The sequence below is a fragment of the Chanodichthys erythropterus genome, chromosome 18 (genome assembly GCF_024489055.1).
Source record: "Chanodichthys erythropterus isolate Z2021 chromosome 18, ASM2448905v1, whole genome shotgun sequence".
Taxonomy (NCBI): Eukaryota; Metazoa; Chordata; class Actinopteri; order Cypriniformes; family Xenocyprididae; genus Chanodichthys; species Chanodichthys erythropterus.
In genome coordinates this window covers 9,562,331-9,588,858 of record NC_090238.1, presented here as the reverse complement: position 1 = coordinate 9,588,858, position 26,528 = coordinate 9,562,331, and the positions used below count along the sequence as shown (strand labels likewise).

General features: G+C 37.3%; 1 protein-coding gene across 1 annotated transcript; it reads left to right on the top strand.

The window, feature by feature from the left end:
- The first annotated feature begins 109 nt into the window (after positions 1-109).
- Positions 110-24,889, top strand: neurl1ab (neuralized E3 ubiquitin protein ligase 1Ab). Its single transcript, XM_067368291.1, has 6 exons — positions 110-140; positions 4,836-5,044; positions 5,420-5,741; positions 21,108-21,737; positions 24,398-24,553; positions 24,654-24,889. The coding sequence occupies exons 1-6, from the start codon at positions 110-112 to the stop codon at positions 24,887-24,889; spliced, it is 1,584 nt and encodes a 527-aa protein (XP_067224392.1).
- Positions 24,890-26,528: the final 1,639 nt, after the last annotated feature.

Sequence of the window (26,528 nt, the reverse complement as noted above, 5' to 3'; positions counted from 1 at the left end):
AGCGTAGTATCTGACACATATAGCGAGTTACTTTTTATTTAAAATGCAAATCTGGTGAAGACCAGAATTAACGCATTTTTCAGGACTTCATTGTGTGAACATCGCTGAAATGGGTGGGCAGGTTACCCGTACCGCTTTAGGTGAGTGACGATGAAATAGTCTAATTTATAGTTCATTCTGATTTCTAAGAATCCATGTGAACTAATATCAGGCTATATATTACTATAAATTGTGTGTCTGCATTTTTCCAGTTTATCTGAATGGAAATTAGTTTTCTACTGAGCTCATATCGTAAAGACCATATTGTAACTTAAAAACGTGCTAAACATAGCATATTTGTTGCTCAAAATCCTCTGATCAAACAAGTTACTTTATTCTCTTCCGTTTCTTCAACTTAAATGCATTTCTGTCTGAGACTTTGTATTGTAGATCAAAAGGCTACAGATCAACAGTTTGTCTTTCAGTGAGCATTTTTTTAATAAGATAAGAAATATATATTTACTACAGATTAACTTATCCAAACCTTACCCCAAGCTTGAAAGAATGTTTTGATATTTTTAATAATAATTAAAAACATTATTTACATTATTTTTGAGCAATTTGTACTTTGTCCCCAAAGGGATGATTTTGTTCTTCTATCCCCCACACACTTAGACATATCTAAAACTATGTGTATTTTATAGGTTTCACTCTTTTTTCTTTTTTTTCTTTTTTTTTTTTGCTGTAAACAAGAAAAGTAGGCATAATAAACTATTTCAGGTTTATAGCCACTTAGTAAACAAAGCTGACACTGAGTCAACCTGACACTTAGGCCAGCTATTGCCTACAGCACTGAGAGAAAGAGTCCACACATATAATGGGATATGACATTATTATCAAGAGAACATCCCTAACATCTCTTTGAACCAAGAGGTAAAATAAGGGATATTGGAATCTGTGATTAGTGATTACCCAAACAGATATTTGCACAAAGAATGTTTTGCAAACATTCCCATTAAAGGTGCCCAAGAACGTTCTTTCACAAGATGTAATATAATTCTAAGGTGTCTCCTGAATGTGTCTGTGAAGTTTCAGCTCAAAATACCCCATAGATTTTTTTTTTATTAATTTGTTTAACTGCCTATAGAGTGCCCCAGGGATGACGCTTTTTTGTAGGCCAACCCGGAAGTTAGCGGCGCACGGGTTCCCTCGACTGAAAGCCTATTAATTTTTCCCATAGACTTATGGAAAATCGCAGAAAATAAGCTCTGTGTTTAACAAAGGGTTATGACAATTACACGTTTTGTCTATTAAGATAATCTTTACAAGTTAACACAACATTTATAGATTTTGAAGCCTAAATAAAGTCGTCAGATATAAAAGGCTAACAGTAGGCTATAAACGGACTACAGCACACCAACTTCGTCACCACCAAGGGTCCTCAAACTTTATTTAGAAAACAACTCTATTTAAAAACATGCTCGCTGATTATGATCTGTGCTGTGTATGAATACTTATCCACTTTTTCATGAGAAATGCTGTCCAAATGTCCTGTTTGTCATGATGACGTCTAAAGTCCCTGCCAAAGGAAGTAGTCCCTTTTAGCAATTTGTTAGCAACCGCCGATTTTAAGACACAGTAAAAGTAAAAAAAAAATCACAAGTGGGTTATAACTGGTGTGTTTTATATCATAGATCAAAACGTGAAAGTACTTAGAGGCTTTGTTAACCACAGACCTTATTTCAGGCGATTTAGCAAAAACCCATTCAAAAAACTCATAGACTTTACGGCGTTGGAACCGGAAGTCCTAAAATGCTAACTCGCTTCCGGGTTTTGCCTACAAAAACGCGTCATCCCTGGGGCACTCTATTTTGGGGCATGATTAACAATGCACTGATTTACACTTGGCGCCGCCCCCTTAAATCGCGTGCTTTCTGCCACACCAGCTGTCGAGTATATTACAGCGCATTTACAAAGTTCACACAGCTAATATAACCCTCAAATGGATCTTTACAAGATGTTCGTCATGCATGCTTGCATGCATGCTTCGAATTATGTGAGTAAAGTATTTATTTGGATGTTAAAGTTTTATTCTGAGTGAATTTGAGGCTGTCCTCCGTGGCTAACGGCTATTGCTACACTGTTGGAGAGATTTATAAAGAATGAAGTTGTGTTTATGCATTATACAGACTGCAAGTGTTTAAAAAATGAAAATAGCGACGGCTCTTGTCTCCGTGAATACAGTAAGAAAGGTAACTTTAACCTCATTTAACAGTACATTAGCAAAATGCTAACGAAACTTTTAGAAAGACAATTTACAAATATCAATAAAAAATATCATGCTATCATGGATTATGTCAGTTATTATTGCTCCATCTGCCATTTTTCGCTGTTGTTCTTGCTTACCTAGTCTGATGATTCGGCTGTGTGCAGCTCCGGACGTTAATACTGGCTGCCCTTGTCTAATGCCTTTTATAATGTTGGGAACATAATGGGCTGGCATTATGCAAATATTGGGGCGTACACCCCGACTGTTACGTAACAGTCGGTGTTATGTTGAGATTCGCCTGTTCTTCGGAGGTCGTTTAAACAAATGAGATTTATATAAGAAGGAGGAAACAATGGTGTTTGATACTCACTGTATGTCTTTTCCATGTACTGAACTCTTGTTATTTAACTATGCCAAGGTAAATTCAAATTTTAAATCAAGGGCACCTTTAAGTTAGAGGTACCATAGAATTGAAAATTGAATTTACCTTGGCATAGTTGACTATCAAGAGTTCAGTTATTGGTTTGTTTTTGTAAGGAAAAATATTGTCTTAATGAAAAGATAAAAATGCAAAATGATTTCTCTAAGGATTAAGTTACGGGATAGAAAATATAATTAGTTCATACACCTGCAACTACCTGCAAATATATATCCTCATTTGCCCACACAGAGCTCATGCGGATAAAGTGAAAGAAGTATGTAGAATTAGTCTCTCAACAAATATTCAGTTGTTGACCCACACCCAGTGATAAGCCAAAAGCAGTTATTTAAAAAGAAAAATGTCTCTGAAATTGGACCATGTCCTTGACTTAATCCTTCGGAGAGGTCTGGGAAAATATTCAAGGGAGTTCAGGAGCAAGTGTTTGATCACAAGCCAGTTTCGTCTGTGAGAATCAGTGTGCATCACAAATTTTGTAATGGCTATTTGTTTATTTGTTTGTTTGTTTGTTTGTCTTATTCATCATCATGGGATTGTGTAGGACCATCTACTATCCCAGAACTGTTTATCACAGCATTTTGTCACTCAACTACCAATACCAGACACTACATTGCACCCTTTATACCACAGCACTGTAGAATGCATGATTCTGATTGGCTGACAGACATTCTAATCTAAGGTGTATAATTTTTGTTTTTCAATAACTACACGGCTATGGAGTAGTTCCGAAACTGATCATATTGCAGTTCTAAATCACAGCAAATTATTTTAGTTGTTTAAAATAGCAATACCACTTCATTTATGTTTTTTTGTTTTTATCCTGGCCCAGTCAGTCTAATAATTCATGGTTGTATAACTGACTCCACCACGCAAAGAAAAGATACATAGCAATGACAAAAAAAAAAATATTTTAGCAACAAATTGCATCAAAATATTTATATATTTCAGTAAATGTTTTCTTCAAAAAAATGTTTTCTTTGTTTCCTTATGCTTTCTCTTTTTTGCAGAAATAGCTGGAAATTATACTGTTATAATGTAATTTAGTAGACAACTATATAGTGATAAACAGACTATAGACTTTTAGTTGAAAACAATGATATACTGTACAGTATGGTGACTTGATTCATTTTTAACACATTCAAACTGCTTCCATTCTCGGATAACTGTGACAAAACATCAGCTTAGCCAGCTAGATAACTTTTGCCCTTGTGAGAGTTCAAAACAACAATGTTCAGTAAACCAAAGTTTGTAAGGCATAAAATCAAATGTATAATCAACGAATGAAGTAGTCTGATGTTGAATTGAGATGTCTTTGTTGAATTGTGTGTGTGTGTGTGTGTGTGTGTGTGTGTGTGTGTGTGTGTGTGTGTGTGTGTGTGTGTGTGTGTGTGTGTGTGGAGACATAACCTCATTTTTGGCAGCCTGGATAGCAGAAACCTGCGTTCTTTCTCTCTCTGTATCTCTGTGTCTCTTTTGTTGTCTCTCTGTTCTTGATAAAGATTTTCATTCAGAGATGGTAGCCACTGTTCTCCCTCTGTTCTGTAAACACAGCACAAAGCTCTTAAAAAGAATAACCAGTGTTGGGAGGGTAGCACATTACAAGTAATGCGGGTTACGTAATTAGATTACTTTTTCAAGTAACTAGTAAAATAATGCAATACTTTTAAATTTACAACAAAATATCTGAGTTACATTTTCAAATAAGTAACGCAAGTAGATTTGTTTTTTCAATTAATTGACTGACACCTCTACTGTCCCCATGTTGAGAGAAATAGTGAGTATGTGCAGAGGTGCGCTGGGTGAACATGATTATTGTAGTTTTATACTAAATGTGAGCAGGCATTTACTCATCTCACTTACAGAAAAACAGATTCAGTATTCTTCAAAATGAATAAAAACAGTAAAATGCAAATTCAGGCTATTACGCAAACCTGCCATAATTAAATATTTTAAATTACACAAATATACTTTATGTATTTAATCTCACTTTATTACTTATTAAGCATTACTTTTAGAAGTAACTTTCCCCAACACTGAGAATAACAGTTGCTACTAGTCAGAATTTACACTGGTGTGAATACCTATATAAGCTATATACATACTGTATATATTTGCAAATAATGTAACTCTTTTTTGTCCATCTCTCAGATGGTAGAACACTTCACTGCCACCCCTTGAAGGCGAGTATGTGCCCACAGCTGCCAGCCTTCCTGCCGCTTTGTTTCCATGCCAACACTAAAGGCTCTCAGATCGTGATGGACAAAAAACAGCGCAGTGTGCGCCGAATTGCCAGCTTCTGTAATGCCATCACCTTCACCAACCGGCCAATCAGAATCAATGAACAGGTCCGGCTGAAGGTATGGAAACCTAACGCTCACCCGTTTCCACATTCCATCCTGTGTTGTCCCAAAATAGCCCTCACATATCCCTCTTTCATATAACTCCATCTCAAACTTTCCCAGCAAAGGAAAAACAGAAAGAGAATGCTAGAAATACTAACATGTGAGGTTGTGTCTGTTATCTTTTTCTGGTGAATGAGGTTGTTTGGGAATAAAAAAAAAAAAACAAGAATCCATTTCTGATAAATGTGTCTGCTGGTCTCTTTTTATAGATTTTATAAATATTAAAAATCTTGTATATATAAATATATGGCAGTTTTATAAATATTCTTTTAAAAAGTGTCATTTTAGCTAACTCCATCGGTTTCTCTGACTTTTGGTATCTTCTTTTAGATCACAAAGAAACAGGGATGTTGGAGTGGTGCCCTGCGAGTGGGTTTCAGTACAGTGGACCCGTCTGACTTAAGTTCAGCGTGGCTGCCACGTTTTGCATGCCCAGATCTAGTCAATGAGACAGGATTTTGGGCCCGAGCACTTCCTGAGGAACAATGTGAAGAAGGAACCATTCTGTCCTTCTGGTTAGATAACACAGGACGAGTGTTTTACCGGGTTAATGGCGGCTCTCCGATCTTCTTCTTCATTGGTGTCCCAACCGGAGAGCCAGTATGGGCAATCATTGACATTTACGGGCTGACACGTGAAGTACAGCTGCTTGGTGAGTTCACATTCCGCTCAGGCCCTGTTCATACCTGGTATTAAATGGTTATTTAACCCAAAAATCTGTCATTAATTACTCACCCTCATTTCGTTCAACACACGTCTTCAGAAGACAAATTAAGATGTTTGAAATGAAATCCGAGAGGTGTATTACTTGTCCATAGACAGCAATATAATCAACACTTTCAAGGTTCAGAACTGTACTAAAGACATTGTTAAGACCATTGACGTGACTGCAGTGGTTCAACCTTAATTTTATGAAGCAATGAGAATACTTTTTGTGTGCAAAAACAAAACAAAAATAACAAGTTTATTCAACAATATCTTCTCTTCTGTGTCATTCTCAAGCGTTGTTTACGTCCAGCGCTTCCAGGATCCAGACGGCGACTCATTATTGGCTGCCCAATACTGAGCCAGCATTCGGATGTAAACACGGAAGCCTTCACTGTGCTTAATACGTCACCTGCATAAGGATAATGACAGGGAAGAGAAGAGTTTGTTGAATAAAGTTGTTTTGTTTTTGTTTTGTTTTTGTGTACAAAAAGTACTCCCGTCTTAATTTGTGTTCCGAAGTAAACAAAGGTTTTATGGGTGTGGAACAAAATAAGGGTGAGTAATTAATGACAGAATTTTCATTTTTGGGTGAACTAACCCTTTAAGAAGCATTTTGGTCAATCGGATCACACGATAAATACAGGTGTAAATGGGGTCTAAAACATTTTGAACTTCTCCACTTTCGACAACTTCCAGAGGTAGTTGAAAACACATTCGTAGTGTACATGCTCATGTGGACGAGTGTGTTCAAAAAGCCACAAAAGGGCCCCTACTCTCTGCCTACTGACCTAATGCATAAACCTTATAGGAAGCATGCTTGTCAGCTGGAGACCCAAGTTTGTTTTGAAGATGAAAAAGATCTGAAATAAACATACATTTACCCTCCCATAGACCCTCCCCTCAAATAAATCAGGACAGAAGTGGTTGAAAGTGGACAAAAGAGATGGATTAAAACACCAGATGTAAGTTTCCCTCGCCTACTCATAAGCCTATTGACCAAGACGCATCATATGAAATATAAAGTTTTGCAAATTTAAACCAAGAAGTCATCAAACTGCCTGAAGCTGGTATTTCTGACATCTCTGTGAATAACACTCTATGCAGATCAGATGATGTGCCATTCAGAGTTTGTTCCAAGTGGAATTGCTGAGCTCCAGGTTGGCGTGTAATGTGGGCCAGTATCTGAGCTGCGCTTCACTGAGCACGTGCTGATCGCTTGATGAGTTGTAAAGTTCACAGAGGCCGTTTGTTTTTTCGCTGTGCCGAGCACATTTAAACAATTTAAAATTCACAACATTTAAAAATAGAATCCTAGATTTATGAATAGAAAACAGAGTTTTTCCATTCATAATTCTTGTGAGATTTTGTTGAAACAAAGTCAATTAAAGCCAATTAAGCCAATTAAACACTCCAAGAGACCATGAGAAGAATTATGCTTTAATCTTTATTTAAACAAGATTACACATACAGATTCACAATACAGCTGTTGTTGTTTTTGTTGTTGTTGTTGATGTTTAGTATTATTATTCAGCAGTTTACTTCATCTAAAAAAAAAAACTGATTGGCAGTTAATATGGTCAAAGGTTAACAGTGTTTTGGAAGTGACTTTGAAACGTCATAAGTTAAAGTAGTTAAACTACCATTTTGAAAAATTACTGGAGAAGCTACATTGTTTTGAAAAGAGAGGTCTTCTCTCACACACTCTCTTTCTTACGTTTGAGTAAAAACAGTCAATGTTTCCGTTACAGTCAGATAGCATATATATATAATGACATGGGTATGACATAGGTATTACAAGGAGAGGTTGACTTATGAGGACATTACCCCATGTCCCCATTCTTCAAAAGGCTAATAAATCATACAGAATGAGTTTTTTTGAGAAAGTAAAAATGTGCACAGTTTCCTATGATTGGTAGGTTTAGGGGTAGGGGTAGTGTAGGGCGATAGAAAATACAGTTTGTACAGTATAAAAACTATTACACCTATGGAATGTTCCCACAATTCACAAAAACAAACCTACTAGCAAATGCACATACACACATCAAGTCATATTTTGCTTCTGTTATCCAACTAGCAACATCCGCTATGTGTATTCAAGCTTATTTTCAGTTGCACTTTGCCTCTGTATAAATAGACAGACATAGTTGGTTTATAGATCAACAATCCTCAAGCAATTCGCACACTGTGCTCTCTCACGTTATCTCTGCCGCTTCCAAAATGTGTTTATTGTCAAATGGCCAGATGCTGTGACTAAAATCACCTCCTGTTCTAACTAATGTAGATCACACCTGACATTTTGTCAAAGTGTTTCAATTCTAGATAGAAGGTCCCTTGTACTGTAGGTCATCACATATTACTATATACATATTATTTACAAATACATTTTTTTAATTTTTAAATATCAGTATAACAGAAATAATTTAAAATATGTAAAGAGAACCAATGCACATGCCTCCTTCCTTTTGATTTTAGGTTTCATGACCCTAGTGTCTCTGAAGCTTCTATGTCTCCAAAATTCCTGTTCAGACTAGTCAGTGTCAGCTGAAGGCAGTTCAGTGGATGGCATGCAACGTCAAACCCGGAACCTAAAAACAACCCAAAGAGGAACATCCATTGCATCTGAGAACATTTCTGCTGATAAAAGTTATAGCAGACCAGTAATTTCCATCACTGAAGCTCTGGTGTTCTCATTAACCCGTGGATGGCCAGTGGCAAAGTTCTTACTGACTGAAGTCAAAATGAAAAACCACCCTGTACAATAATACTGATGTTGCTGATTGCAGGCTACATAAGCAATAGAGTTTTACATTACATGAAAAAAATATGAATGGTGATTAGCCATGCAAAACTTACTGCCACAGTGCCAGGTCATTGTGTATGGTCATTAATTATTATTATTTCCAATGATGAAAAAAATTATCAGTTGTGCTGCTCAATATTTTGGTGGAAACCATGATACCTTTTTTTCTTGGCCACGTACACACTGTAAAGTTTCAGGAGTGACAACCGCATTTAAAGGGTTAGTTCACCCAAAAATGAAAATTCTGTCATTACTTACCCTCATGTGTCCCAAACTCGAAGATCTTCATTCATCTTCGGAACACAAATTAAGATATTTTTGATGAAATCCAAGACCTTTCTGACCTCCAATAGACAGCAGTGGTATTACTACTTTCAAGGCCAAGAAAGGTAGTAAAGAAATTGTTAAAATAGTCAATGGTTCAACCTTAATGTTAAAACAACAAGAATACTTTGTGCACAAAAAAAACTACAAAAATAATGACTTTATTCAACAATTTCTTCTCTTCCATGTCAGTCTCCTACACTGTTCAAGTAGTTAACACAGTGCAGCGCTTTGGGTTCTACGTCAGATCGCCTCTTGAACGTGCTCTTGTGTTGCCATATCCACTTATTATAAGTGTATTTGGGCTTGTTGTTTATGCTTGGCTTATAAAGCTAAGAAGAAGAAGAAGAAGAAGAAGAAGTTTTATTTATATAGCGCCTTTCCATAGCTCAAGGTCGCTTCACATAGAGCTATACCATACATTTACACATCCACAAACACAATACAAATACCCACATTATCCAAAATTCATATTGAAAAGATATGTTTTTAACTGAGTTTTGAAGGCAGACAGAGATGATCCGTTACGGAGTGCAAGGGGTAGGGAATTCCATAATTTAGGAGCAATAACACTAAATGACCTACCACCTACAGTGGACAGCCGAAAACGAGGAATGGACAAAAGACCAAGCTCAGATGATCTGAGGGACCGGGCAGGTGAGTAGGAGTGGAGTAGTTCAGACATATGGAGGTGAAAGACCATTTAATGCTTTAAACGTTAGGAGCAATATCTTAAAGTGAATACGTGATGCCACAGGTAGCCAGTGAAGATCATGCAATATAGGAGTAATGTGGGCAGAGCGCCTGGTGGAGGTGAGAACTCTTGCTGCTGAGTTTTGAACATACTGTAACCTTGCTATGAGTTTTTTGGGCAGACCAAGAAATAGAGCATTGCAATAATCCAAACGTGAAGTGATTAATGCATGAATTAAGATTTCAGCATCAGCTAGAGTTAGAGAAAATCGAAGACGTGCAATATTACGAAGATGGAAGAAAGAGTTTTTGACGACAGAAGAAATGTGAGAGTCAAATGATAGAGATGAGTCAAATAAGACACCAAGATTATGGACAGAGGAAGAAGGCTTAACATGAACCTTGTCAAATTCAAAGGACAGGTCCATCCTTTTGACTGAGGTAGCAGAGCCAATCATTAATATTTCAGTTTTGTTATTATTTAGTTTAAGGAAATTCAAGGACATCAAATGCTTGATATCCTTGATGCATGCAGTAAGTGAGTCTGGCAAGGATGGCCTATCAGAGCTGGTGGTAAGGTAGATTTGAATGTCATCAGCATAGCAATGAAATTGAAGTCCATGCATGCGTATGATGTCACCAAGTGGAGAAATATAAATGATAAACAGAAGTGGACCCAGAACTGAACCTTGAGGAACACCCTGTTAGACTGGAGCAATGGCAGATTTATAACCTTGTATGGTGATATAGTATTTTCTGTCACTAATATAGGAAATGAGCCAGGAAATAGCTGAACCAGTGATACCGATATCAGAAAGGCGAGAGATTAGTATTTCATGGCAGACTGTGTCAAATGCAGAGCTTAGATCGAGAAGAATTAGGATGTTTAGTTACCCAGAATCCATTGACAGAAGAATGTCATTGACCACACGAAGAAGAGCCGTTTCAGTGCTATGTGAAGAACGAGATCCTGACTGAAAAGGTTCAAAAAGGCCATTAGCATTTAAGTAAGATCTCAATTGTGAAGCCACTAATTTTTCAAGAATTTTACTTAAGAATGGTAAATTTGAGATTGGCCTGTAATTATTCATGTTTAGATGGTCAAGGCCTGTTTTTTTAAGAATGGGGGTCACTGCAGCCAGTTTTAATTCTGCTGGAACAATGGCAGATGCTAAACTACAATTTATCATATGTGTTATGAAATGTTCAACCTCAGGAACACACATCTTAAGCAAAACAGTAGGTGTTGGGTCTAGCTGGCAGGATGTGGAATTACACTTCACAATTAGATCACTTATGGCAGAAGAAGTAGTGAGAGTAAAAGCAGAGAGAGAATTTGCGGAGTGAGCTGAGTCAGTTGACATCAAGTGAACACTTGAGTCAGATATATCGGGGGTGTTTTTGGAAATAGATTCAGTAATTGACTTCAATTTATCTGAAAAGTAATGAGAAAAATTATTTACAAGCACCTCAGAGCCAGAAATAACATGTTGTGGAGGGTTATTGAGTTTGTTGACCATAGCAAACAGAGATTTGGGCCTGCACATAGAGTTCTTAATAGTAGAAGAGAAATATGAGGATCTTGCAGCATTGAGGGCTGTACGGTAGTTGAGCAGATGTTCTTTCAGAGCCAAAGAGTGCACAATGAGTCCAGTTTTCCTGTACAGTCTTTCCAAGCGACGTCCCATAGCTTTCATTGCTCGAAGTTCCAGAGTGAACCAGGGTGAAGCGTGTAGATGGAACCAGTCTAGTTTTAACAGGAGCATGTTTCTCAAGTACTTGAGAAATGGAATTATTATAGATGCTGCATATTTCTGATGGACAGTTAGATAGTAAACAAGCTGACAAGGTGGAAGACCTTATAGACTCAGAAAAAGCAGATGGATCCACAGAACAGATTTTACGATAAGTGAGCATTTTTTTCACAGGTGATATAAATGTAGGAAATCTAAAACTAAAGTTTAGGAGTTTGTGATCTGAAAAGGAAAAATCAGTTCCACTAAAAAGAATATTACACTGCGTTCCAAATTATTATGCAAGTGACATATCAGTAAGATTTCAGTACAATAAACATTCAGATTTTAGTTTTTCTAAGAAAATGTTTGTTTGTTTATTTATCCATGTCTTTTTAGATAACTGGTATCAATCTCAGACAAAATAATTTGCCAGATCTATGGGAACCCTACTTAGAGGTTGTTCCACATTATTAAGCAAGTCACAGTTCTCATGCAATATGGGGAGGAAGAAAGATCTTTCTGAAGATGGAAAGCATGAAAAGGTGCAATGTTGTGCAAAAGGCATGAAAACAACTAATATTGTGTGAAACTTAATGGAGATTATTGAATTATCATAAGATTTGTGAGTGATTTGGAGTACAGCAGATCTCGGTCAGATAAAGGCTTATTAATGAAAGTTCCTGTCAAAAAACATAATTGTATTAAAAGAGCAGCTATAAAAAAGCCAGTGTTGAGCAGCAAACAGGTATTTGAAGCTGCTGGTGTCTCTGGAGTCTCAAGAAGCTCTCCCTGCAGGCTGGCAGTTGTGCGTAAAGATGCATTTCAGCCACTCCAAATCAAACCTCACAAAGAGAAATGTTTACAGTGGGTTTAGAAATACATGAAGACTCATTTTTAAATAGTTTTATTCACTGACTAATGCCATACTACAGTGGATGGTCTAAATGGATGGATTTCTGGATGGTTGGTGAATTGCCACCACGTTCCAACAAGACTGTGACGTCAGCAAAGAGCTGGCGGGTGATAATTTGGGCTGGAATATTGGGAAGTGAGCTGGAAGGTTCCTATAGGGCCTCTGAGGGTATTAAAATGACTTTTGTGGAGTTCATAACTGGCCATTTTCAGCTATCGTCTAAAAAGGAGGATAGTGCATAGTACAATGCACTATTGTACAATGCACTATGCACTACCCCATGCTGCAAAAAAAACACCACGGCAATAAAACTGTTTGAAAATTTATTTTTACACCCACTGTAGATGTTTCTCTTTGTGAGGTTTGGTTTGGAGTGGCTGAAATGCATCTTTACGCACAACTGCCAGCCTGCAGGGAGAGCTTCTTGAGACTCCAGAGACACCAGCAGCTTCAAATACCTGTTTGCTGCTCAACACTGGCTTTTTTATAGCTGCTCTTTTAATACAATTATGTTTTTTGACAGGAACTTTCATTAATAAGCCTTTATCTGACCGAGATCTGCTGTACTCCAAATCACTCACAAATCTTATGATAATTCAATAATCTCCATTCAGTTTCACACAATATTAGTTGTTTTCATGCCTTTTGCACAACATTGCACCATTTCATGCTTTTCATCTTCAGAAAGATCTTTCTTCCTCCCCATATTGCATGAGAACTGTGACTTGCTTAATAATGTGGAACAACCTCCAAGTAGGGTTTCCATAGATCTGGCAAATTATTTTGTCTGAGATTGATACCAGTTATGTAAAAAGACATGGATAAATAAACAAACAAACAAACAAACAAACATTTTCTTAGAAAAACTAAAATCTGAATGTGTATTGTACTAAAATCTTACTGATATGTCATTTGCATTATAATTTGGAACGCAGTGTATATAAGCCAGATGTACATATGAGATCCAATATATGACCCCTGGAGTGAGTAGCAAAAGTTACATGTTGAGTTAGACTGAAACAATCCAGAACAGACATCAATTCATTGTATTGTACAGTGTGTTCATGTATATTAAAGTCACCAAGAAAAAATACAGATGAATAACTAGCACAGACAAGAGTAAGTAGCTCACTAATCTTTGAGAAAAAGTCTGAATGCAATTTTGGAGGTCGATAGATTAAGATTACAGCCACTGATGATATGCCAGTTATTTTCAATGCAAGATATTCAAAAGATACAACGTCATGTAACTCAATCTTAGATATTTTGATACTCTCACGGCAAACTACAGCCAACCCTCCTCCTCTACGATGGAGATGAGGTTGAGAGAAATAGATGTACCCAGGTGGAGTTAGGAGGTTTGAAAAAGTCATTGGGCACCTGCCAGGTTTCCGTTAAAAGCAGCATGTCCAGATTTGTGTCAGTGATAATGTAATTTAGCACTGATGCTTTATCCGTTAAAGAGCAAGTGTTTAGTAGTGCACATCGCATATCTGAAGATGAAATATTGCAGTGTCCAAGGACGGGATCGAAGCGTAATGGTCTCAGATTCCCAAAGTTGATTAAACGATTTTCCTGTTGTATTTTGCTAGAAGTACCGGTGTTAGTACAGATAACCGGAATACTATTTGAAGACGAGCAGTGATAAGTCCGAAGTTTCTTCCGTGAACGGTGTATGTAGCGAGGTCGGCGAATGATAAAGAGAGTGGAGACTCACTGTATCAGAGATCGCGAGGATGTGAAAAGGAATGGAGAGGGCTCGCAGCCAATCAGTGTGACTGTGACAGGATCACGAAAAATGACTGCGGTCAAGCCAGCCGCCACCCAGAAATGAGCGGTCAATCTAGCCGCCCCTATATTTCGCGGTCCGCGCATACACTTGGTATTACGGTAAGACTGTCTGTGAACCGATCTGAACGTGATTTCACATTCATTCATTTATTCAGTCAGTCAGTCAGTCAGTCAATAAAAATAACTAAAAAAAAATATTTCACAGCTCAATTTCACCTGAAAATGATAGTAAACCTCAAAGCCTGACATTGTATGCTGCTGAATTCCAAAATTAAAGCCCTCCAATACTCATACGCTGTTTTGTCCATACATTGTGAAACTGAATACATTTCACAGAACTATTTTACCTCGTGTGGAGAGGACACCTTATCACAGTGTTAACGGCACCGTTTCAGCAGGATATTCTGATGTTGGATTCCAAAATAAGAGCCCCCCCAAAACTCATGTTTGTGCTGTTTTGTATTTTTAGAAATTCATAAAAAATAAAATCCTAGTTTCCACAGACTAATTTCACCTCAGCTGGAGAGGACACATTCTCACAGTGTCAACTGCACCGTTTCAAGGCATTCCGATGTTGCATTCCAAAATAAGAGCCCCTCAAACCTCATGTTTCTGCGGTTTTGCTCATATTTTCAGAAATTCATAAAAAATAAAATCCTAGTTTCCACAGAATAATTTCACCTCAGGTGGAGAGGACACATTCTCACAGTGTCAACTGCACCGTTTCAAGACATTCTGATGTTGCATTCCAAAATAAGAGCCCCTCAAACCTCATGTTTCTGCGGTTTTGCTCATATTTTCAGAAATTCATAAAAAATAAAATCCTAGTTTCCACAGACTAATTTCACCTCAGGTGGAGAGGACACATTCTCACGGTGTCAACTGCACCGTTTCAAGACATTCTGATGTTGCATTCCAAAATAAGAGCCCCCCAAAACTCATGTTTGCTGTTTTGCTCATATTTTCAGAAATTCATAAAAAATAAAATCCTAGTTTCCACAGACTAATTTCACCTCAGCTGGAGAGGACACATTCTCACGGTGTCAACTGCACTGTTTCAAGACATTCTGATGTTGCATTCCAAAATAAGAGCCCCCCAAAACTCATGTTTGCTGTTTTGCTCAAATTTTCAGAAATTCATAAAAAATAAAGTCCTAGTTTCCACAGACTAATTTTACCTCAGCTGGAGAGGACACATTCTCACAGTGTCAACTGCACCGTTTCAGGACATTCTGATGTGGCATTCCAAAATAAGAGCCCCCCAAAACTCATGTTTCTGCAGTTTTGCTCATATTTTCAGAAATTCATAAAAAATTAAATCCTAGTTTCCACAGACCAATTTCACCTCAGCTGGAGAGGACACCTTCTCACAGTGTCAACTGCACCGTTTCAAGACATTCTGATGTTGCATTCCAAAATAAGAGCCCCCCAAAACTCATGTTTCTGCTGTTTTGCTCATATTTTCAGAAATTCATAAAAAATAAAATCCTAGTTTCCACAGACTAATTTCACCTCAGATGGACAGTTCACCTTGTCACAGTGTCAACTGCACCGTTTCAAGACATTCTGGTGTTGCATTCCAAAATAAGAGCCCCCCAAAACTCATGTTTCTGCTGTTTTGCTCATATTTTCATATTTTCAGAAATTCATAAAAAATAAAATCCTAGCTTCCACAGAATAATTTCACCTCAGGTGGAGAGGACACCTTCTCACAGTGTCAACTGCACCGTTTCAAGACATTCTGATGTTGCATTCCAAAATAAGAGCCCCCCAAAACTCATGTTTCTGCTGTTTTGCTCATATTTTCAGAAATTCATAAAAAATAAAATCCTAGTTTCCACAGAATAATTTCACCTCAGGTGGAGAGGACACATTCTCACAGTGTCAACTGCACCGTTTCAGGACATTCTGATGTTGCATTCCAAAATAAGAGCCCCCCAAAACTCATGTTTCTGCTGTTTTGCTCATATTTTCAGAAATTCATAAAAAATAAAATCCTAGTTTCCCCAGAATAATTTCACCTCAGATGGACAGTTCACCTTGTCACAGTGTCAACTGCACCGTTTCAAGACATTCTGATGTTGCATTCCAAAATAAGAGCCCCTCAAATCTCATGTTTCTGCTGTTTTGCTCATATTTTCATATTTTCAGAAATTCATAAAAAATAAAATCCTAGTTTCCACAGACCAATTTCACCTCAGGTGTAGAGGACACATTCTCACAGTGTCAGCTGCACCGTTTCAAGACATTCTGATGTTGCATTCAAAAATAAGAGCCCCCCAAATCTCATGTTTCTGCTGTTTTGCTCAAATTTTCAGAAATTCATAAAAAATAAAATCCTAGTTTCCACAGACTAATTTCACCTCAGATGGACAGTTCACCTTGTCACAGTGTCAACTGCACCGTTTCAAGACATTCTGATGTTGCATTCCAAAATAAGAGCCCCCCAAACTTCATATCTATGCGCTGTTTTGACTATACGTTCAGAAAATCATAAAAATTAAAGTCCTAGTTTCCACAAAACAAATTTACCTAAGATGGAGAATACACCTTCTCATAGTGTCACCTACATCGTTTCAGGACATTCTGATGTTGTGTCCCAAAATAAAAGCCCCCCAAACTTCATATCTATGCGCTGTTTTGTCTATACATTCAGAAAATCATAAAAATAAAAGTCCTAGTTTCCACAAACCAAATTCACCTCAGGTGGACAGTACACCTTGTCACGGTGTCAACTACACAGTTTCAGGACATTCTGATGTGGCATTCCAAAATAAGAGCCCCCCAAATCTCATGTTTCTGCAGTTTTGCTCATATTTTCAGAAATTCATAAAAAATAAAATCCTAGTTTCCAGAGACCAATTTCACCTCAGATGGACAGTTCACCTTGTCACAGTGTCAACTGCACCGTTTCAAGACATTCTGATGTTGCATTCCAAAATAAGAGCCCCCCAAACTTCATATCTATGCGCTGTTTTGACTATACGTTCAGAAAATCATAAAAATAAAAGTCCTAGTTTCCACAAAACAAATTCACCTAAGATGGAGAATACACCTTCTCATAGTGTCACCTACATCGTTTCAGGACATTCTGATGTTGTGTCCCAAAATAAAAGCCCCCCAAACTTCATATATATGCGCTGTTTTGTCTATACATTCAGAAAATCATAAAAAGAAAAGTCCTAGTTTCCACAAACCAAATTCACCTCAGGTGGACAGTACACCTTGTCACGGTGTCACCTACATCGTTTCAGGACATTCTGATGTTGTATTCCAAAATTAGAGCCCCCCAAACTTCATACACAGTTTGGAATACAATGTCAGAATGTACTGTAACGGTGTATTTGACACTGTGATAAGGTGTACACCCCATCTGACATTAAATTGTTCTGTGGAAACTAGGACTTTTCTTTTAACTGATTTTCTGAATGTATAGACAAAGTGCGCTGTTTTGTCTATACATTCAGAAAATCATAAAAATAAAAGTCCTAGTTTCCACAAACCAAATTCACCTCAGGTGGACAGTACACCTTGTCACGGTGTCAACTACACAGTTTCAGGACATTCTGATGTGGCATTCCAAAATAAGAGCCCCCCAAAACTCATGTTTCTGCAGTTTTGCTCATATTTTCAGAAATTCATAAAAAATAAAATCCTAGTTTCCACAGACCAATTTCACCTCAGCTGGAGAGGACACCTTCTCACAGTGTCAACTGCACCGTTTCAAGACATTCTGATGTTGCATTCCAAAATAAGAGCCCCCCAAAACTCATGTTTCTGCTGTTTTGCTCATATTTTCAGAAATTCATAAAAAATAAAATCCTATAGACAAAGTGTATATATGAGATTTTGGGGGGCTCCTATTTTGGAATACAACATCAGAATGTCCTGAAACAGTGTAGCTGAAACTGTGAGAAGGTGTTCTCTCCAGCTGAGGTGCAATTGATTTGTGGAAACTAGAACTTTTATTTTTATGATTTTCTGAATGTATAGACAAAACAGCCGAAACATGAGTTTTGGGGGGCTCCTATTTTGGAATACAACATCAGAATGTCCTGAAAAGGTGCAGTTGACACTGTGAGAATGTGTCCTCTCCACCTGAGGTGAAATTAGTCTGTGGAAACTAGGATTTTATTTTTTATGAATTTCTGAAAATATGAGCAAAACAGCAGAAACATGAGTTTTGGGGGGCTCTTATTTTGGAATGCAACATCAGAATGTCTTGAAACGGTGCAGTTGACACTGTGAGAAGGTGTCCTCTCCAGCTGAGTTGAAATTGGTCTGTGGAAACTAGGATTTTATTTTTTATGAATTTCTGAAAATATGAAAATATGAGCAAAACAGCAGAAACATGAGTTTTGAGGGGCTCTTATTTTGGAATGCAACATCAGAATGTCTTGAAACGGTGCAGTTGACACTGTGAGAAGGTGTCCTCTCCAGCTGAGATGAAATTGGTCTGTGGAAACTAGGATTTTATTTTTTATGAATTTCTGAAAATATGAAAATATGAGCAAAACAGCAGAAACATGAGTTTTGGGGGGCTCTTATTTTGGAATGCCACATCAGAATGTCCTGAAACTGTGTAGTTGACACCGTGACAAGGTGTACTGTCCACCTGAGGTGAATTTGGTTTGTGGAAACTAGGACTTTTATTTTTATGATTTTCTGAATGTATAGACAAAACAGCACATAGATATGAAGTTTGGGGGGCTTTTATTTTGGGACACAACATCAGAATGTCCTGAAACGATGTAGGTGACACTATGAGAAGGTGTATTCTCCATCTTAGGTGAATTTGTTTTGTGGAAACTAGGACTTTTATTTTTATGATTTTCTGAACGTATAGTCAAAACAGCGCATAGATATGAAGTTTGGGGGGCTCTTATTTTGGAATGCAACATCAGAATGTCTTGAAACGGTGCAATTGACACTGTGACAAGGTGAACTGTCCATCTGAGGTGAAATTGGTCTGTGGAAACTAGGATTTTATTTTTTATGAATTTCTGAAAATATGAGCAAAACAGCAGAAACATGAGATTGGGGGGGCTCTTATTTTGGAATGCAACATCAGAATGTCTCGAAACGGTGCAGTTGACACTGTGAGAATGTGTCCTCTCCACCTGAGGTGAAATTATTCTGTGGAAACTAGGACTTTATTTTTTATGAATTTCTGAAAATATGAGCAAAACAGCAGAAACATGAGTTTTGGGGGGCTCTTATTTTGGAATGCAACATCAGAATGTCTTGAAACGGTGCAGTTGACACTGTGAGAAGGTGTCCTCTCCACCTGAGGTGAAGTTATTCTGTGGAAACTAGGATTTTATTTTTTATGAATTTCTGAAAATATGAGCAAAACAGCAGAAACATGAGATTTGGGGGGCTCTTATTTTGGAATGCAACATCAGAATGTCTCGAAACGGTGCAGTTGACACTGTGAGAATGTGAACTGTCCATCTGAGGTGAAATTAGTCTGTGGAAACTAGGATTTTATCTTTTATGAATTTCTGAAAATATGAGCAAAACTGCAGAAACATGAGTTTTGAGGGGCTCTTATTTTGGAATGCAACATCAGAATGTCTTGAAACGGTGCAGTTGACACTATGAGAATGTGTCCTCTCCAGCTGAGGTGAAATTAGTCTGTGGAAACTAGGATTTTATTTTTTATGAATTTCTGAAAATATGAGCAAAACAGCAGAAACATGAGTTTTGAGGGGCTCTTATTTTGGAATGCAACATCAGAATGTCTTGAAACGGTGCAGTTGACACTGTGAGAATGTGTCCTCTCCAGCTGAGGTGAAATTAGTCTGTGGAGACTAGGATTTTATTTTTTATGAATTTCTGAAAATATGAGCAAAACAATTTTTTTTAGTTATTTTTATTGACTGACTGACTGACTGAATAAATGAATGAATGTGAAATCACGTTCAGATCGGTTCACAGACAGTCTTACCGTAATACCAAGTGTATGCGCGGACCGCGAAATATAGGGGCGGCTAGATTGACCGCTCATTTCTGGGTGGCGGCTGGCTTGACCGCAGTGAAAAACTGGCAGGTTAGTCATCCAAATCTTATTGAGTGAAAGTGAAAGTAGTCCAGAAGGTAATCCAAATATGTCGAATCCCAGTAGAAATATGTCCGGAAAATCAGTCGATAAACAAACAAACGAACAGACAGGTAGCCAACGTGAAGCGGCTGCACAATCGCGCCAGCGTTCTCACACCGGAAGTGTTGAGTGTTCACTATTGTTTGAGCCTAATGATTTGCAGAGTTATTAAAGTGAGCAGGTGCAGGTTATGATATTTTGGTCTAATTTTCAGCATAAAGCATTTGGATTTATTTACGTTTATTGTTGGCTTGTTCTTGTTTGTTGTTTTTCTACCTAGTTCTGGCAACAAGAATGCGTCAAGGCTCGTACCGCTTTCCCTGTGATTTCTTGCACTGTATATAAAGAAGAGAAAAACATCTCTGATACACTTTAAAATACATCATTAACCTAGCAACACTTTCAGTTGTTCAGTTCCGTTCCGTTCCGTAAACACTGCATATAATTTTTGTAAATATGGTTGTCACTACTTACATTTTTCGGGAGTTCATTCGGTTGTTGAATGCGGTTGTCACTCCCTTAAATTACTTAAATTACAATAAACTGTGTGTGTACAGAACAGGATTAAGTATTAAAAAAGTTAATTGACAGCTGAATTTAGCTGAAGTTTGTACATGGCCTTTGATGAATAGAAAGTTAGAATAGAATAGAGTTTAACTGAAAAATAATTTTTGTAGCAGTGTAAAAGTCACTTTTGATCGATTTAATGCATTCTTGATTAATAAAAGTACCTACCTTTCGGGGAAAAAAAATCCTACTGACGTAAAATTTAGTGGTAAGTGGTAATTTAAATGTAATAGGGGAAATGAGAATGCAATTGTTTTTCTGGTTGGTTGCTAGATTGTTGTTTATTGGCACATAGCCCACCCCCATGTCCCTTGTAAGTGCAATCACTTAGAAAAATAATAGCATAATTCTGATTTTAAATGTAGTGTGTGTTTGTTTGACAGACAGCAAGATGGTGCCAGCTGAATATCTCTGTCCTGATTTGACTCATGAAGGGATGAATGACTGGCAGCTCTCAAACAACTGCTCTGAGCTTGACTTCCAGGACGGTCTGCCATCATTCTCAAGCTCTCCAAATGCCCTCAACTCAGTGCTGTCACATCAGCTTGACGATGACTTGCATTTTCACTGTGTCCATGGCAATGGTCTGCGTCTGCTGACTGAACATATAGTGGTCCGTTATTACAACAGACTTGAGGATTGTGCTCTAGTGTTCATGCATCGACCGTTGCTGTGTGGAGAGTGTGTGTTCCTAAAGGTCTTGTTGAAGTCATCTGCCCTGAATGGATTTTTGTCTTACGGATTCACTTCCTGTAACCCAGCCTATTTGAACCCAAAGCACCTGCCGGTCAATCCCGATGACCTGCTGGACCGCAAAGAATTCTGGGCTTTTAGCTGTCTGACTTCACCGCTTGTGGGCGGGGATATCATCGGTTTGCGGGCAACTGCAGAAGGGGAGGTGCTTGTGAGTCATAATGGAGAGAGAGCCTGTAGAGAGATGTGTGTGGATAATTCCACTCCTCTGTGGATAATCTTCGATTTACAGACACACATCAAGCAAATCAGCATACTGGGTAAAAAAAAAAAAAAAAAAAATATATATATATATATATATATATATATATATATATATATATATATATATATATATATATATATATATATATATATCATGGGCGTAGGTTTAGGGGGGGACGCTAGGTACTAGTCCCTATCAATATTTTGAGATGACAAATTTGTCCCCACCTTTGAACTGCTATTTGGATCTTTGCACTGGTTTTTGGATCGATTCTAACGGCCAGGACGACGTCAGTACAAGAAACGCCGTAATTTGATTGGCGGCGGGGTATCTTACAGGCTACACGCGCGGGCCGGGACTACTTTTGTCAGTTTTGTGCCTGCACTAGCAGCGGGCGGTTGGTGTGTGTGCGTGCGCGCACATGTTGACGACGCCGACGGTAAGTTACCAGGGCTGTCTCTCTGCCACATACAAAGGCCAGAGTAAAAACATTTTAATATTCCGGGTTTTGTTGATTTGTAGATGCCACCCAAGAAGAAGAAAAGGGACATAAGAAGCAACCTATTGACTAAAGATGAAAATAAAGCATCCAACTGAAGCCCAAAAATGAAAGCAGAAGATTAGAAAATAGGCTAGTGCAACATTTTAAAAAGGGGAAACATTTTCAGTCTTTGCTGAGACATTATTATTATTATTATTATTATTATTATTATTATTAGGCTATTATTATTATTATTATTATTATTATTATTATTATTATTATTATTATTATTATATCGCCCAAGCGTATTTACCCCATCGCCAGCTCTGCTAATGGTCAGCTACCGGTACTTTTCCATGCCTAGCCAATAAGTCTAGAGTTGTTTCTTTATTTTTTATTTTTTTACTATAGGCCCTACATGAATTATCATGATGCACCGATCGAAATTACTGAAAATATATTGTTAGACCAGCTAAAATAGCCTATATTGTTAGACCAAAAATATCGTATCGATTAATTAAGTAATAAAGACATGTAATAAAAGAAATTTATAAAAATATATATATATATATATATAGAGAGAGAGAGAGAGAGAGAGAGAAAGACGTCTATTGCTTCAGCCTTATTCAAAGGCCGCGGAAACATGGCTTCGTATGCACTTCAATCCATTCCAAACTCGACGTTCTTGGTTTTCTTCCCATTTATTAAATATAGGCAATTGGTTGATGAAACATTGATTGAAATTAAGATACAATTTCTACAAAACGAAATTCACTTTAAAGAAAGACTTAGGCTACTATAAAACAAAACTTAATGAAGTGGTCAAACTCAAGTCTGACCCGCTGCATGTCTCCCAACATTGCTCATCCGTCATGCTATTCAATTATCATAATCATCGAGATGAAATTAAATAATAATAATAATAATAATAATAATAATAATAGGCTATAGCCCACTATAAATATTAAACTAAATTTGCTACATTTTATCCCTCTGGCCGACGAACGCGCCGGCGCTTTCTGATGGATTTTTTCCTTGTGACAGCTGAAACAACTGAAAACAGGCCTTCCCTCATTTTTGGCGATAGCCTATAGACCAGTGCAAGACTACAAATGGTGTACTTTTATTTGTGTACGCTCACAATAACAACAAACCATTGTACTTTTGTAAAATAAAATAAATAAATGAAAAAACTGCGTGCGCTTTCAGCTGTCTCTCTGCTAGAATTTTTCTGGAACGTCTCAGAAATTTTACTTAAACTCAGAGAATAATTGTACCTAAAAGAAAAAAAAACATTTTTCGATAAGAAATTCATAGGTCTGTGTTAGTGATCGTTGCTGCTGTTATCAGTTCTCTTGGCGCTCATGCACACGCGCAGTTTTCACACAGACAATCGAGCGTTTCGGTGTGGTAAAAGCACAAAACAAAATGCACACAACGTGTCCTTGCTCTTGATGTACAATCACTGATGAACACCTTTGGTTTTAATGAGTAAATTAGCATATAGTTATTCCTGCCTGCCGGTAGGCTATTTAGTCTGCGATATCAAATCACTAAACTAAACTCTGTGGAGAGCCAACCTTTCTTCATTAGGTGGGCAGTATTACTTTTGATTTGCGCAATTTGGTGTCCCCACCAAAGCTGAGACCAAACCTACGCCCATGATATATATATATATTATTGCTCTGACATAATGTGAACTCTCAAGCGCCACCAGCTTGCCGTTTTTGAAGAACACCAGGCATTTTTTTCAGCTGGCTAAAAAGTCATCAGTGAACACATGTTAATTTAATATTTTTTGCTAGGCATATGGTCTATTAGTCTCTTTTGCATTTATGCAATATACTGGAGCCAAACCTGAGAAGGGAGTCCGGAAGATTCCACAGCGTACCTGGACCCGTAATTTACATAGCCGTAATTCATATGCGGGGATTATGTTGATTGTGAATGAGCGTGCATGGCGCCCTATTTACAGATAATTGGAATTTCTTAACATACACACGTTTAACTATCATATCTGATGTTTACAAAGCGTTTGTGAATCCAGAGGAGTGTTTTTTGGGAAAGTCAGTTTTACACGCAAGTTACTCATATATTTACGAATTTCATGAATTAGGCCAAATAAAAGATATATTTGAACTTCTTAAATATTTAATATTAGTTAATGCATTGCATTTTAATTATATATATAAAAATATTCAAAATCAATAAATAATATTTTGTTTTTTTTCTAGGCACTTCCTGTGGTTACACTCCATCCTGTTCAGAAATACAGAGGTCCATCTTTAGTGATGCCAGTCACCATTCAGCCAATCAGAGACACAGTACAGCAGTCAGGGGCTTTACTGACATCTTTCAGCTCCACCCACAGAGCATCAGCAGTTCTGCAGGTGTGTTCCTGTCTTTCATTCTGTTATTCTTTTGTTGATTTACCAAATTCTTCAATGTATTTCTCATTGTTGTTTTCTATTTGGTTGCTGTGGTTACCAGGCACAACATTCAGTTCACTGTCCTCAGAATCTTCTAATAACCCATCATGCTATGCGATTACTGGTGAGGAGTGTTTAATTTGCTGTGAGAGGACAGTGGACTCAGTGCTGTACACATGTGGACACATGTGTGTGTGCTCTGTGTGTGGTGGGAAGCTAACGGAGATGTCAAACCCATCTTGCCCCATGTGTCGCAGCCCAATTAGAGACATCATCAAAATTTACCGCAGCCTGTAATCTGGCAACAAACAGGATCCCAGTACCTGGATGGTTCTGAAGAGTCCCTTCAAAGGTCATTGTCCTGTTTGAAAAGGATTTCCTTCGTCCATTTAAAAGGCTGTGTGTTTGAGCTCAGCAAGGAAGAGGCACTAAATGACTGATTAATTTACTAAATGTCTGACCAAAAATGCAGAGAAAACCCAGAAGTGACTGTGCATATGCAAATGACACAACATTAAAAATGTCATTAATATAATCCCAGATTCTATAAATCTCTGCTGATTTATGGATAGATGTGTAAAATCAAGCTACTATGAATCTAATTCTGATTTTCAGTTTGATAATGTTCTAGTAATTTCATACAAAACTGTTCACGTTATTTTTTCAGTGTTTGTTTCCCCACCAACAATTCATATTTATCAGAAAATAAATATTTATTTTCCTTGTATACCTTAAATCAATCCGGAATCAGAATATACGAACTGCATTATGGATTTGATATGTTGCTAATTATTTTATTTTTTTCTGCAAAACAAAATGAAAAACTGAAAAAATGTTTTACATACCAAAGTTGACATTCACAATATTGTTAGTGCCAATAACTTTTATCTATGTTCATTGTGGCATAAAACTATTATTGTAATGATATCCAACAACAAAGTCTGTTGTTATTATTATTATTGTTACTGTGAAAATATAAATATAATGGTAACACTTTATTAACATTAGTTAACTATAAGAACATGAATTAAGAATGAACAATACTTCTACAGAATTTATGAATCTTAGTTAATGTTAATATTAACATTTACTAATACCTTATTAAAATCAAAAATTATATTTGTTAACATTAGTTAATGCACTGTGAACTATTGTGAACAAACAATGGTTATATTTTTATTTTGTAACTAATGTTAGCAAAAGATGAATTGATACTGTTGCTCATTGTTAGTTGATGTTAGTTAATGCATTAACTAATGTTAACAAATTAAACCTTTTTGTAAAAGTGTTACCAATATAATTATAGAATAGCTTATTTTTGTTTAGATTTTTATGTTGTGGGACTGTGTTTTTATATTAAGCATTTGTAATCTGTATGCACACATTTACCTTGTTTTTTATGAATAATGCAGTGATTGACTACTTACTGACTGATTATGATTATGATTATGATCACTTCCACCTGGAACACTTTCTATAACACCAGATGTACTCGTTGCACTTTAGAAGAAGAATGGCATCTACGCTAATATTAGTTTCTCTGTTTATCCCGAGGTTTACGATAGTCAGACGGATCCGGACCGTATCCAGGTGAGATCAAGGACCTGCACCTTGACACGACCACGACGCAGCCGTGAAATGTCAGCAGAGATTGAGTCAACTAGATCATCCACTTGTGAAGGCCTCATCGACACAACAGCCAGTGGCACAGTTCCTCAACAAACCGTCCATACCGGTGTGATGAATACGATCCTCAACTGAATGGAACTGGAATAAATACTTTGACTGTTTCTATCCCATCGGACTTATGATAGCTGCCTGAATCATAATAAAGCATTGTTCACCAGAGGGTTGGCCCCCCGACTAAGCCTGGTTTCTCCCAAGGTTTTTTTCTACATTTTAACACCTGTTTGCCACCTGATGTCACCTGTTGGAG

Excerpts from the sequence above, each read along its gene's own strand:
- neurl1ab (XM_067368291.1), top strand. The coding sequence starts at position 110 with ATGGGTGGGCAGGTTACCCGTACCGCTTTAG. Across the intron at positions 5,742-21,107 it reads ACGTGAAGTACAGCTGCTTG|ACAGCAAGATGGTGCCAGCT; the intron begins GTGAGTTCACAT and ends TTTGTTTGACAG. Across the intron at positions 21,738-24,397 it reads CAAGCAAATCAGCATACTGG|GCACTTCCTGTGGTTACACT; the intron begins GTAAAAAAAAAA and ends TTTTTTTTCTAG.